The sequence below is a fragment of the Pseudophryne corroboree genome, chromosome 8 (assembly GCF_028390025.1).
Source record: "Pseudophryne corroboree isolate aPseCor3 chromosome 8, aPseCor3.hap2, whole genome shotgun sequence".
Classification (NCBI taxonomy): Eukaryota; Metazoa; Chordata; class Amphibia; order Anura; family Myobatrachidae; genus Pseudophryne; species Pseudophryne corroboree.
Window position 1 is genome coordinate 249,891,717 of NC_086451.1, and position 14,581 is coordinate 249,906,297.

General features: G+C 48.6%; 1 protein-coding gene across 2 annotated transcripts in view; it reads left to right on the top strand.

The window, feature by feature from the left end:
* The window catches only part of ATRX (ATRX chromatin remodeler), a 561,376-nt gene that overhangs the window by 379,285 nt on the left and 167,510 nt on the right, over window positions 1-14,581 (top strand). For both annotated transcript variants that reach the window (XM_063937173.1, XM_063937174.1), the window contains one exon: window positions 997-1,174. In XM_063937173.1, coding sequence (XP_063793243.1) covers window positions 997-1,174 — 178 coding nt within the window. The remainder of the gene's footprint in view (window positions 1-996; window positions 1,175-14,581) is intronic.

Genomic DNA, 14,581 nt, shown 5'->3' on the forward strand with positions numbered 1-14,581 from the left:
TATAAAAAATAAAACACAATCAAATATATGTGAAGTAGAATGTTGTATTCATCTACGTAAAAATGCAAGTGCTGATAAATACATAATGTGTGTATGTATGTGTATATGTGTGTGTGTGTGTACACACACACACACACACACACACACACACACACACAATATTCTGTTTGTCTCAGTTACACATACCCACCCACATATAACACTAAGACAAAGTCCCCCACAAGTGCACGTTTTATCCCTTGCAGCACACTTATGGTACAATACATCACTGCAGCTACAGATAAATCCAGCCTACAAGTAACGAGAGTTGATGGGCAGGTGTGTGCTCTACCTGTTAGGTCCTATGTGTGACTGATGTAGCCACTGATGAAGACAAGCATGTGAGGGGAAGACTGAGAATTTAAATAAATTACAGAGTAGAGATAAGCTTGACAGAGGAGGAGAAAGACTGATGGTCAGGATAGTAATGGGGACGGGACAACAGCAAGATAGTGAAGGAAAAAAGAGAAGGGGGTGTATAGAGATAGTGTAGCAGGAGAGAAAAAAGCGGACAATAGTAATGCAAAAATTTAAAAAAAGGGGAAGTGTCAGAGAAAGAGAGACGGAAAATTAATATCTGCTTAAACCAAGGCAAGGTTAGTATATTTATGTATGGCTGTATGTATGTATGGCTGTGTGTGGTCTTTCACTTTTTTGGGGCATTTTTAGAAACTAACTATTCAGAATGAAAGACAAGCTAGGCCCCCCAGTAAGTACATTTGTAAAGCCCGGCTGTAGAATAAAACCGTTTTATAAAATATGTACACTGTATGTTCATATGAAAAAAAAATACTCAATTTACATATGCAATTGCTACTTAACTGTGTAGACCTACAGCCCAGTGATGGATGCACTGCTAAATTTGATGACCAGTCTGATCCTCAATATGCATCTACTGTAGATCCTAACCTACAATTTGGCTTACCCTTCTAATTGGATATTTGTGCCTTACATCAGGTTATTGAACTTGCCACTGTGAAGCGTCCACAAGAGCGAGGATGCATGATGCAGCGCTGGCATGAAGAGGGAGGTGTCTTGATTATTGGATATGAAATGTACCGAAACCTCACTCAAGGAAGGAATGTGAAGAGTAAAAAATTGAAGGAAATGTACCAAAGAACTTTGGTTGATCCTGGTAAGGTTGTTTCTTTTTATAACGGTTGTTAAGCCAGACTTTTCTCCTTGTGATGGCTATAAAAAAGTTCTGAGTGTTTCCCCTAATTCTTCAGCTGCTGGGCAGGAACTTGCATAACTAGCTGCAAGATCACGTACATTCCATGACCTGTCCACCTGTGCACAGCTAGCTAGACTATACAAGTGAGCACATTGTCAGGACCAAGCTGGCCTGGAGGGAATGAGTTATGTATGGCTACCCACTGCCCACCAGTAATAATGTTCTCATTTGGTTTGCGGTGGAGAACCTATAAGTTATTGTATGCTATTTAAGTTCCCCTTTACTAGGTTTGGACCATCTTTCTTAAGTCAGTATTTACACAATATTTCTATGTCTATTTTTTTCATGTACACTGGTTGGCAATCAGTCTGCCTGCTTCATGGGTCTTAGTGGGGAAGGGGGGGGACAGGACAGGACCAACTTCCTAAAGAGTTAATGGTTCGTATCCCCGCTGACAGGACACTGAGCTCCTGACGTGCTGATCTCATACCCCCAGGGTGTGAGCCGACGCCGGCAGCATGCCACCACCCCTAAACATTGTGCGGTGAGTACAGACACCGGGGTCTCGGTTAGCATGTCCCCAGTGACCACTTGGCGGCACGAAGGGACAGTGTTCACGGGCGATTAACAAAGAAAAGGGGCTTACAGGCTCTTTTAATGCATTTTCCATGAAGCCAGTATAAAATTTAAGCTTAGGGACTGCGCGCTATTAAGGGGGTAGGGCTTCCCAGAGAGCGGGACCAGAGACGAACGGTGCCATTTCTTACTGCTGCTGCTGTGAGAGAGGCTTCTACAGGGACTGCGCCTCTTTTTAGTGAAGGGGGGAGCATATAAACAGCAGTTCACTGCTGTGAGGTACATTATATTTATACTCATATACCCAGCGGAGCGTGGCTCTGTCTGAGGTGGTGTGCTGGTCCCGATTCCTCTCTGTGTCTCCCCATTCAAGGTCTGGGTCATTGTTACATAGGGACGCTGTGTATTACTACTATTATTATTATTATTGTGGTGTATTTGCACTAATATGTCTGAAAACAAATCTGTGTGTACAGTACTTCATGTAAGGTTACTTTTACACCTTCATCACAGTATTCTCTTTGGTGTACCCAATGCTCTCTACCTTCACAAGGTAGCAATGCAGAACTTGAGTGGGTGGAGTCATTTAAAGCATTAATTGGGAATAAAAATTCTGAGTTAGCCACTGCTAAACAGGAAAGACCGAAATTGAGAGTCTATAGACACTTTCATGTTTGTCTCAAAGGCTGACCACAGACAGACTCCTCAGCCCAATTTGGTGGTCTCTCAGAAACACACTCTCCCTCAGGTGTTAAAGAGTCTGACTCTGAATCTGAGACTCCAGAGTGGGACGAGCAGGAGTTAGACGTGGAGGAGGAAGGTTCCTTGTCACTGGGAATGGAGGCCCTCATTTATGCTATTAGGGAGGTGCTCCAAATTCCAGATAAAGAATCAGATCCTGTCGAGGAATTATATTTTAACGTGAAACCAAAATCCTCTGCCACCTTTCCTGTTTCAAAGGAGTTATATTCCCTTGCTAAGAAAGCATGGGTAAACCCTGACAAAAAGTTTATTATTCCTAAGCGGGTACTAAATTCCTTTCCTTTCCCTGCGGAGGATAGGAAAGTTTGTGAAAATCCGCCAATGGTGGATTCTTCTTTATTCAGGCTGTCCCGTATACTGGTACTACCTGTACCTGGGCTATATCCCTAAAAGAGCCAACTGACCGCAAAATTTAAACTACTCTCAAGTCAATCTATACGGCAGCGGGTGTAGCTTAACATCCTACAATTGTCTGTGGGTGGATTTCTAGGGCCATAGTAAAATGGTCTGAAACTGTCATTACAGGAATTGATATGGTCCACTCAGTGCTAAGACCACACAAACTGTCGATCCATCTACGATTGCTGGGCAAGATGGTGGCCTCATAAAAGGCGATTCAGAACGGCAGGTTTCATGCACACATGCACCAGTGTATTAACACTATCGCCGAGAGCAACGATCTCCCTGCTGTGGTGACTACGGGTCTCCCATCTGGTTGAGGGTCGGAGTTTCAATACACGGTCTTGGACTCTACTGACGACGGATGCCAGCCTTCGGGGATGGGGGGCTGTGACTCAAGTGTCCCAGTTCCAGGGCAGTGGTTGAGCCAGGAAGCGACACTTCCAATCAACATCCTAGAACTCAGGCCAATTTACAATGCTCTTCTCCAGGCCTCCCCTCTCCTTCAGAATCAGGCTATCCTGGTACAGTCGGACAACGCCAGGGCGGTGGTGTACATAACCGACAAGGCGGAACAAGAAGCAGGGCCGCAAAGAGAGAGGTTTCAAAGATAATCCTCTGGGCAGAAGCCAATGCAAGAGCTATCTCGTCCATATTCATTCCAGGGGTGGACAATTGGGAAGCGGACCTCCTCAGCAGGCACGACCTCCATCCGGGGGAATGGGGCCCTCAGGTGTTTCGGCAACTAGTTCATCGGTGGGGTTGTCCACAGATAGACCTGATGGCGTCTCTTCGCAACAGGAAACACGGTCGTTACTGTTCCAGAACAAGGGACCCACTGGCGACGGTGGTGGACACCCTGACAGCTCAGTGGTCTTATTAGTTTGTGTATCGGTTCCCTCCGATTCCTCTCATTCCAAGAGTTCTAAAAAGACTCAAAGGAAAGAGTTCAGGCAATTCTAATTACCCCAAATTGTCCTCGAAGGGCCTGATATGCGGACCTCCTGGCAATGTCTCTGGAGGATCCATGGCCGCTACCGTTGATCGAGGATTTTCTTTAATGAGGACCGTTCGTCTATCCAGTAAATAAATATTTCACTGTACTTGTGTGTTGTAAAAAAAAAAGCAGCTCTTAAAAAGGGAATAATAGATAAAATTTTAAATAGTTTTCTCTGACGTCCTAGTGGATGCTGGGAACTCCGTAAGGACCATGGGGAATAGCGGCTCCGCAGGAGACTGGGCACAACTAAAGAAAGCTTTAGGTCTAACTGGTGTGCACTGGCTCCTCCCACTATGACCCTCCTCCAGACCTCAGTTAGAATTTTGTGCCCGGCTGAGCTGGATGCACACTAGGGGCTCTCCTGAGCTCCTAGAAAAAGAAAGTATATTTTAGGTTTTTTATTTTCAGTGAGATCTGCTGGCAACAGACTCACTGCTACGAGGGACTTAGGGGAGAGAAGCGAACCTACCTGCTTGCAGCTAGCTTGGGCTTCTTAGGCTACTGGACACCATTAGCTCCAGAGCGATCGAACACTGGGCCCGTCCATGATCGTCCGGTCCCGGAGCCGCGCCGCCGTCCCCCTTGCAGAGCCAGAAGCAAGAAGATCTTCCTCAAAATCGGCGGCTGAAGACTCCTGTCTTCATTAAGGTAGCGCACAGCACTGCAGCTGTGCGCCATTGCTCCCTGTGCACACCACACACTCCGGTCACTATGGGTGCAGGGCGCTGGGGGGGGGGGGGGGCGCCCTGGGCAGCAATTTAAGTACCTTACAGGTGGCAAACACACATAATATAGCTTAATAGGCTATATATGTGTGTGTAAAATACCCCTGCCACATTAATTTAATAAAAGCGGGAGAAGTCCGCCGAAAAAGGGGCGGGGCTATCTCCCTCAGCACACTGGCGCCATTTCCTCTCACAGCTCCGCTGGAAGGATCGCTCCCAGGCTCTCCCCTGCAGTTTCAGACTACATAAGGGTAAAAAAGAGAGGGGGGGCACTAAATTTAGGCGCAATTCTGTGTAATAAGCAGCTATAAGGGAAATCACTGTGAGTAGTGTAAATCCCGGCATTATATAGCGCTCTGGTTTGTGCTGGCATACTCTCTCTCTGTCTCCCCAAAGGGCTTTGTGGGGTCCTGTCCTCAGTCAGAGCATTACCTGTGTGTGTGTGGTGTGTCGGTACGGCTGTGTCGACATGTTTGATGAGGAGGCTTATGTGGAGTCGGAGCAGGGGCCGATAAATGTGATGTCACCCCCTGCGGGGTCGACACCTGAGTGGATGGATATGTGGAAGGAAGTACGTGACAGTGTCAACTCCTTACACAAAAGGTTTGACGACATGACAGATGTGGGACAGCCGGCTTCTCAGCCCGTGCCTGCCCAGGCGTCTCAAAAGCCATCGGGGCCCCTAAAACGCCCGCTACCGCAGATGGCAGATACAGACGTCGACACGGATACTGACTCCAGTGTCGACGACGGTGAGACCACGGTACATTCAAATAGGGCCATCCGTTACATGATAACGGCAATGAAAGATGTGTTGCACATTTCTGATCTTTACCCAGGTACCACAAAAAAGGGTATTATGTTTGGGGAGAAAAAGCAACCAGTGGTTTTTGATGAGTTGAGTGAAGTGTGTGATGAAGCGTGGGCTTCCCCCGATAAGAAACTGGTGATTTCTAAAAGATTACTAATGGCGTACCCTTTCCCGCCAGAGGATAGGTTACGTTGGGAGACATCCCCTAGGGTGGATAAAGCGCTCACACGCTTGTCAAAAAAGGTGGCACTACCGTCTCCGGATACGGCCGCCCTAAAGGAGCCTGCAGATAGAAAGCAGGAGGCTATCCTGAAGTCTGTGTATACACACTCAGGTTTTATACTGCGACCGGCTATTGCTTCAGCATGGATGTGCAGTGCTGCAGCCGCGTGGTCAGATTCCCTGTCTGATAACATTGATACCCTGGACAGGGACACTATATTGCTAAACATAGAGCATATTAAGGATGCACTCTTGTATATGAGAGATGCCCAGAGGGATATTTGCCGGTTGGCATCTAGAGTAAATGCAATGTCCATATCTGCCAGGAGGGTATTGTGGACCCGGCAATGGACAGGTGATGCAGATTCTAAAAGGCACATGGAGGTTTTGCCTTACAAAGGTGAGGAATTGTTTGGGGAGGGTCTCTCGGACCTTGTCTCCACAGCAACTGCTGGAAAGTCGACATTTTTACTCCATGTTCCCTCACAGCCAAAGAAAGCACCGTATTATCAGGTACAGTCCTTTCGGCCACAGAAAGGCAAGCGGGTTAAAGGCGCGTCCTTACTGCCCAGAGGCAGAGGCAGGGGGAAAAAGTTGCACCATACAGCCAGTTCCCAGGAGCAAAAGCCCTCTCCCGCTTCCTCTAAGTCCACCGCATGACGCTGGGGCTCCACAGGCGGAGCCAGGTGCGGTGGGGGCCCGTCTCCGGAACTTCAGCGACCAGTGGGCTCGCTCACAGGTAGATCCCTGGATTCTACAAGTGGTATATCAGGGTTACAAGCTGGAATTCGAGACGTCTCCCCCTCGCCGTTTCCTCAAATCAGCTTTGCCAACAACTCCCCTAGACAGGGAGGCAGTGCTGGAGGCAATTCACAAGCTGTACTCTCAGCAGGTGATAATCAAGGTACCACTCCTGCAACAGGGAAGGGGTTATTATTCCACGTTGTTTGTGGTATCGAAACCGGACGGTTCGGTGAGACCCATTTTAAATCTAAAATCACTGAACACTTACATAAGAAGGTTCAAGTTCAAAATGGAATCGCTCAGAGCGGTTATTGCGAGCCTGGACGAGGGGGATTACATGGTATCGCTGGACATCAAGGATGCTTACCTGCATGTCCCCATTTACCCCCCTCTCCAGGAGTACCTCAGATTTGTGGTACAGGACTGTCATTACCAATTCCAGACGTTGCCGTTTGGTCTATCCACGGCTCCGAGGGTATTTACCAAGGTAATGGCAGAAATGATGATACTCCTTCGAAAAAAGGGAGTCATAATTATCCCGTACTTGGACGATCTCCTTATAAAGGCGAGGTCCAGGGAACAGTTGTTGATCGGAGTAGCACTAGCTCAGACAGTGCTACAACAGCACGGCTGGATCCTGAATATCCCGAAGTCGCAGCTGGTTCCTACAACGTGTCTACTGTTCCTGGGGATGGTTCTGGACACAGAATAGAAAAAAGGGTTTCTCCCGGAGGAGAAGGCCAGGGAGTTGTCATCTCTTGTAAGAGACCTCCTAAAACCAAAACAGGTGTCGGTGCATCACTGCACACGAGTCCTGGGAAAGATGGTAAGAATATTTCAGTGGGATCTGCTGGACAAGTGGTCTGGATCGCATCTTCAGATGCATCGGCTGATAACCTTGTCCCCAAGGGCCATGGTGTCTCTACTGTGGTGGCTGCAGAGTGCTCATCTTCTAGAGGGCCGCAGATTCGGCATACAGGACTGGGTCCTAGTGACCACGGATGCCAGCCTTCGAGGCTGGGGGGCAGTCACTCAGGGAAGAAATTTCTAAGGACTATGGTCAAGTCAGGAGACTGCCCTACACACAAATATTCTGGAACTAAGGGCCATTTACAATGCCCTAAGTCAGGCAAGGCCCCTACTTCAACACCAGCCGGTACTGATTCAGTCAGACAACATCACGGCGGTCGCCCATGTAAACCGACAGGGCGGCACAAGAAGCAGGATGGCGATGGCAGAAGCCACAAGGATTCTCCGTTGGGGCGGAGAATCACGTGTTAGCACTGTCAGCAGTGTTCATTCCGGGAGTGGACAACTGGGAAGCAGACTTCCTCAGCAGGCACGACCTCCACCCGGGAGAGTGGGGACTTCATCCAGAAGTCTTCCAAATGATTGTACACCAGTGGGAAAGGCCACAGGTGGACATGATGGCGTCCCGCCTCAACAAAAAGCTACAAAGATATTGCGCCAGGTCAAGGGACCCTCAGGCGATAGCTGTGGACGCTCTGGTAACACCGTGGGTGTACCAGTCGGTGTATGTGTTCCCTCCTCTGCCTCTCATACCCAAGGTACTGAGAATAATAAGAAAGAGAGGAGTACGAACTATACTCGTGGTTCCGGATTGGCCAAGAAGATCTTGGTACCCAGAACTTCAAGAAATGATCTCAGAGGACCCATGGCCTCTGCCGCTCAGACAGGACCTGCTGCAGCAGGGACCCTGTCTGTTCCAAGACTTACCGCGGCTGCGTTTGACGGCATGGCGGTTGAACACCGGATCCTAAAGGAAAAAGGCATTCCGGAGGAAGTCATTCCTACGCTGATTAAGGCGAGGAAGATGTGACCTTAACACATTATCACCGTATTTGGCGAAAATATGTTGCTTGGTGAAAGGCCCCAACGGAGGAATTTCAACTGGCTCGTTTTCTGCACTTCCTACAGTCAGGAGTGTCTTTGGGCCTAAAATTGGGTTCCATTAAGGTCCAGATTTCGGCTCTGTCCATTTTCTTCCAAAAAGAACTGGCTTCACTGCCTGAAGTTCAGACTTTTGTTAAGGGAGTGCTGCATATTCAGCCCCCGTTTGTGCCTCCAGTGGCACCGTGGGATCTCAACGTGGTGTTGGATATCCTGAAGTCGCATTGGTTTGAGCCACTTAAAACCGTGGAGCTAAAATACCTCACGTGGAAAGTGGTCATACTGTTGGCTTTGGCGTCGGCCAGGCGTGTATCAGAATTGGCTGCTTTGTCATGCAAAAGCCCTTATCTGATTTTTCATGTGGATAGGGCGGAATTGAGGACGCGTTCCCAATTCCTTCCTAAGGTGGTATCAGCTTTTCATGTGAACCAACCTATTGTGGTGCCTGCGGCTACACGGGACTTGGAGGACTCCAAGTTGCTGGACGTAGTCAGGGCCCTGAAAATATGTTTCCAGGACGGCTGGAGTCAGAAAAACTGACTCGCTGTTTATCCTGTATGCACCCAACAAGCTGGGTGCTCCTGCTTCTAAGCAGACTATTGCTCGCTGGATCTGTAGCACGATTCAACTTGCACATTCTGCGGCTGGACTGCCGCATCCTAAATCTGTAAAGGCCCATTCCACGAGGAAAGTGGGCTCTTCTTGGGCGGCTGCCCGAGGGGTCTCGGCTTTACAACTTTGCCGAGCTGCTACTTGGTCGGGTTCAAACACTTTTGCAAGATTCTACAAGTTTGATACCCTGGCTACGGAGGACCTAGAGTTCGCTCATTCGGTGCTGCAGAGTCATCCTCACTCTCCCGCCCGTTTGGGAGCTTTGGTATAATCCCCATGGTCCTTACGGAGTTCCCAGCATCCACTTGGGCGTCAGAGAAAATAAGATTTTACTCACCGGTAAATCTATTTCTCGTAGTCCGTAGTGGATGCTGGGCGCCCATCCCAAGTGCGGATTGTCTGCAAAACTTGTATATAGTTATTGCTTAACTAAAGAGTTATTGTTATGAGCCATCTGTTGGTGAGGCTCAGTTATTCATACTGTTAACTGGGTATAGCATCACGAGTTATACGGTGTGGCTGGTATGAGTCTTACCCGGGATTCAAAATCCTTCCTTATTGTGTCAGCTCTTCCGGGCACAGTATCCTAACTGAGGTCTGGAGGAGGGTCATAGTGGGAGGAGCCAGTGCACACCAGGTAGTCCTAAAGCTTTCTTTAGTTGTGCCCAGTCTCCTGCGGAGCCGCTATTCCCCATGGTCCTTACGGAGTTCCCAGCATCCACTACGGACTACGAGAAATAGGTTTACCGGTGAGTAAAATCTTATTTTTATATCAAGCGCTCTAAAAATGTTAGTGCAAAACCTGTGAAGGAAAATGATTATTATGTATAAATGTAAACAGCTCTTTTTGGATTATATTTGGTCCATTATGAGGAGGGGGTTCCCATATTGTCGTTTTGAGTGGAGCAGTAGGTATATATGTAAATCCTATCTGTCTCTATCTAAAAATACCTCCAGTGTTAGCTGGTCTGTATCAGCGGCTTTTCCTCTCTGCGCGCTGTGTTGCTGGCGGCAGTGGATTCCTATGGCAGCAGCTTCTCTCCCAGCGCGCCTGTCCATTATCCGGCTGACGGCCGATTCACTCAATATGTGGTCCTCCGTTCGCGGCTTGGGAAAAGTTCACAAACGTTCTTCTCTGGTGTATTGTCTGATAATTTATCCTAGTAAAACGGCTTGTAGGCACGAGAACTTTTGTGTTTTTTTTCCAAGCCGACGACGGGCGAACGGAGGACCACATATTGAGGGAACCAGCCGTCAACGCGATAACGGACAGGCGCGCTGAGAGGAAAAGCCGCTGATACAGACCAGCTAACACTGGAGGTATTTTTAGACAGTGACAGATAGGATTTAAATATATACCTACTGCTCCACTAAAAACGGCAATATGGGAACCCCCTCCTCATAATGGACCAAATATAATTCAAAAAGAGCTGTTAACATTTATACATACTAATCATTTTCCTTTACAGGTTTTGCACTAACACAGTTTTTATATCAAGCGCTCTAAAAATATTTTACGTTCATCTATCCAGACTTACAACAGCTACGTTTGACGGCGTGGAGATTGAGAGGAAGATTTTGGCGAGAAAGGGTCTCCCTCCCATGCTTGTGTCCACCATGATTCAGGCTTGTAAGTGGGGGGGGGGGGGGGAGAATGGGTTCACGTCTAAACATTACCACCGTATCTGGAAGAAATATGTTTCGTGGTTTGGGGGTAGAAGTAATCCTCCTACGGAGTTTTGCCTTGGCTGGTTTCTGCTTTTCCTGCAAGCAGGAGTGGATTTGGGCCTACGTTTGGGCTCCATCAAGTTTCAGATTTCGGCGCTCTCGATTTTTTCCAGAAACAGTTGGCGGGCCTGCCGGAAGTACAGACCTTCTTGAAGGGAGCTCTCCACATACAGCCGCTGTTTGTCCCTCCCACAGCTCCATGGGATCTCAACATGGTTTTGGCTTTTCTCCAGTCGGACTGGTTTGAACCCTTGAATAAGGTGGTCTTGAAATATCTGACGTGGAAGACTGTCATGTTACTGGCTTTAGCATCTGCCAGACGTGCATCCGAATTGGGGGCCTTACCATGTAAGAGCCCATATTTAATTTCTCTTACGTCCTAGAGGATGCTGGGGACTCCGTAAGGACCATGGGGATAGACGGGCTCCGCAGGAGACATGGGCACTTTAAGAAAGACTTTAGGTATGGGTGTGCACTGGCTCCTCCCTCTATGCCCCTCCTCCAGACCTCAGTTTACTACTGTGCCCAGAGGAGACTGGGTGCATTACAGGGAGCTCTCCTGAGTTTCCTAAAAGAAAGTATTTTGTTTGTTTTTTTATTTTCGGGGAGCCTGCTGGCAGCAGGCTCCCTGCATCGTGGGACTGAGGAGAGAGAAGCAGACCTACTTCTGTGAGTTTCAAGGCTCTGCTTTTTAGGCTACTGGACACCATTAGCTCCAGAGGGATCGGTACGCAGGTCTCACCCTCGCCGTCCGTCCCAGAGACGCGCCGCCGTCCTCCTCGCAGAGCCGGAAGATAGAAGCCTGGTGAGTATGAGAAGAAAGAAGACTTCAGAGGCGGCAGAAGACTTCAGATCTTCACTGAGGTAACGCACAGCAGTAAAGCTGTGCGCCATTGCTCTCACGCAGCACACACAGACAGACACGGTAAGGGCGCAGGGTGGGGGGGGGGCGCCCTGGGCAGCAATAAACCTCGTTTTCTGGCAAAAGTATATATATACAGCTGGGCACTGTATATATAAAGAGCCCCAGCCAGGTTTTTTAGGTATTTGAGCGGGACAGAAGCCCGCCGCTGAGGGGGCGGGGCTTCTTCCTCAGCACTCACCAGCGCTATTTTCTCCACAGCACAGCGCTGAGAGGAAGCTCCCCGGACTCTCCCCTGCTTATCCACGGTGAAAGAGGGTTTTAAAGAAGGGGGGGGGGGGCACATAATTGGCGCAATATACAGATTACAGCGCTATCTAGGTAAACATATTGTGTTTTTTCCTGGGTCATATAGCGCTGGGTGTGTGCTGGCATATTCTCTCTCTCTGTCTCTCCAAAGGGCCTTGTGGGGGAACTGTCTTCAGATAAGAGGATTCCCTGAGTGTGTGGTGTGTCGGTACGCGTGTGTCGACATGTCTGAGGTAGAAGACTTTCCGGAGGAGGAGAAAATGAATGTGGTGTCTCCGTCGACAACGCCGACACCTGACTGGATGGATATGTGGAATGTTTTAAGTGCTAATGTAAATTTATTGCACAAAAGATTAGACAACAGCCAGGGAATCAAACCATGTCTGTCTCTATGTCGCAGGGACCTTCGGGGTCTCAATAGCGCCCACTATCCCAAATAGTAGACACAGATACCGACACGGATTCTGACTCCAGTGTCGACTACGATGATGCTAAATTACTGCCAAAATTGGCTAAATGTATTTGATATATGATTATTGCAATAAAAGATGTTTTGCATATCACAGAGGAACCCCCTGTCCCTGACACGAGGGTGCACATGTATAAAGGAAAGAAACCTGAAGTAACCTTTCCTCCCTCACATGAGCTGAACGAGTTATGTGAAAAAGCTTGGGAATCTCCAGACAAAAAACTGCAGATTCCCAAAAGGATTCTTATGGCGTATCCTTTCCCGCCAACGGACAGGATACGGTGGGAATCCTCCCCTAGGGGGGACAAAGCGTTGACACGCTTATCCAAGAAGGTAGCGCTGCCATCCCAAGATACGGCTACCCTCAGGGATCCTGCTGATCTCAAGCAGGAGGTTACCTTGAAGTCCATTTACACGCATTCGGGTTCCTTACTCAGACCAGCTATTGCGTCGACTTGGGTGTGTAGTGCTGTAGCAGCATGAACAGATACCTTATCAGCGGAAATTGAAACCCTGGATAAGGATACCATCTTATTGATCCTAGGACATATAAAAGATGCTGTCTTATATATGAGAGATGCTCAGAGAGACATTGGTCTACTGGGTTCTAGAATCAACGCTAGGACGAGTCCTATGGACCCGGCAATGGACAGGTGATGCCGACTCAAAGAGGCATATGGAGGTTTACCTTACAGGGGTGAGGAATTGTTTGGGGAAGGTCGCTCAGACCTGGTCTCCACAGCTACAGCTGGTAAATCAAATTTTTTGCCTTATATTCCCTCACAGCCTAAGAAAGCACCACATTATCAAATGCAGTCCTTTCGGTCACAAAGAAACAAGAGAGTACGAGGTGCGTCCTTTCTTGCCAGAGGTAAGGGTAGAGGGAAAAAGCTGCACAACACAGCTAGTTCCCAGGAACAGAAGTCCTCCCCGGCCTCTACAAAATCCACCGCATGACGCGGGGGCTCCGCTAAGGGAGTCCGCCCCAGTGGGGGCACGTCTTCGAATTTTCAGCCGCATCTGGGTTCACTCACAGGTGGATCCCTGGGCAATAGAAATTGTTTTTCAGTGTTACAAGCTGGAATTCGAAGAGGTGCCTCCTCGCCGGTTTTTCAAATCGGCCCTGCCGACTTCTCCTCCAGAAAGGGAGATAGTGTTAAATGCAATTCACAAATTGTATCTGCAACAGGTGGTGGTCAAGGTTCCCCTACTTCAACAAGGGAGGGGATATTACTCAACCCTGTTTGTAGTCCCGAAACCGGACGGTTCGGTCAGACCCATTTTAAATTTAAAATCCCTGAACCTATACTTGAAAAGGTTCAAGTTCAAGATGGAATCGCTCAGGGCGGTCATCGCCAGCCTGGAAGGGGGGGATTTTATGGTATCTCTGGACATAAAGGATGCATACCTTCATGTTCCCATATATTTACCTCATCAGGCGTACCTGAGATTTGCGGTACAGGATTGTCATTACCAATTTCAGACGTTGCCGTTTGGGCTTTCCACGGCCCCGAGAATTTTCACCAAGGTAATGGCGGAAATGATGGTGCTCCCGCGCAAGCAGGGTGTCACAATTATCCCATACTTGGACGGTCTCATAAAAGCGAGATCACGAGAGCGGTTACTGAACAGCGTGTCCCTTTCACTGAAGGTGTTACAGCAACACGGCTGGATTCTCATTATCCCGAAGTTGCAGCTGGTTCCTATGACTCGTCTGACCTTCTTGGGCATGATTCTGGATACGGACCAGAAAAAAGGGTTTATCTTCCAATGGAAAAGGCTCAAGAACTCATGACTCTGGTCAGGAACCTATTGAAACCAAAACAGGTGTCAGTGCAACACTGCACTCGAGTCCTGGGAAAGATGGTGGCATCTTACGAAGCCATTCCATTCGACAGGTTCCATGTGAGGACCTTCCAGTGGGACCTACTGGACATGTGGTCCGGGTCACATCTACAGATTCATCAGTTGATCACCCTGTCCCCTAGGGCCAGGGTATCTCTCCTGTGGTGGCTGCAGAATGCTCACCTTCTAGAGGGCCGCAGGTTCGGCATTCAGGACCGGGTTCTGGTGACCACGGACACGAGCCTCCGAGGTTGGGGAGAAGTCACACAAGGAAGAAACTTCCAGAGTCTTTGGTCAAGTCAAGAGACTTGTCTTCTCATCAACGTCCTGGAGCTGAGGGCCATATACAACGCCCTTTGTCAAGCGGAGACCTTGCTTCGCGACTTACCAGTT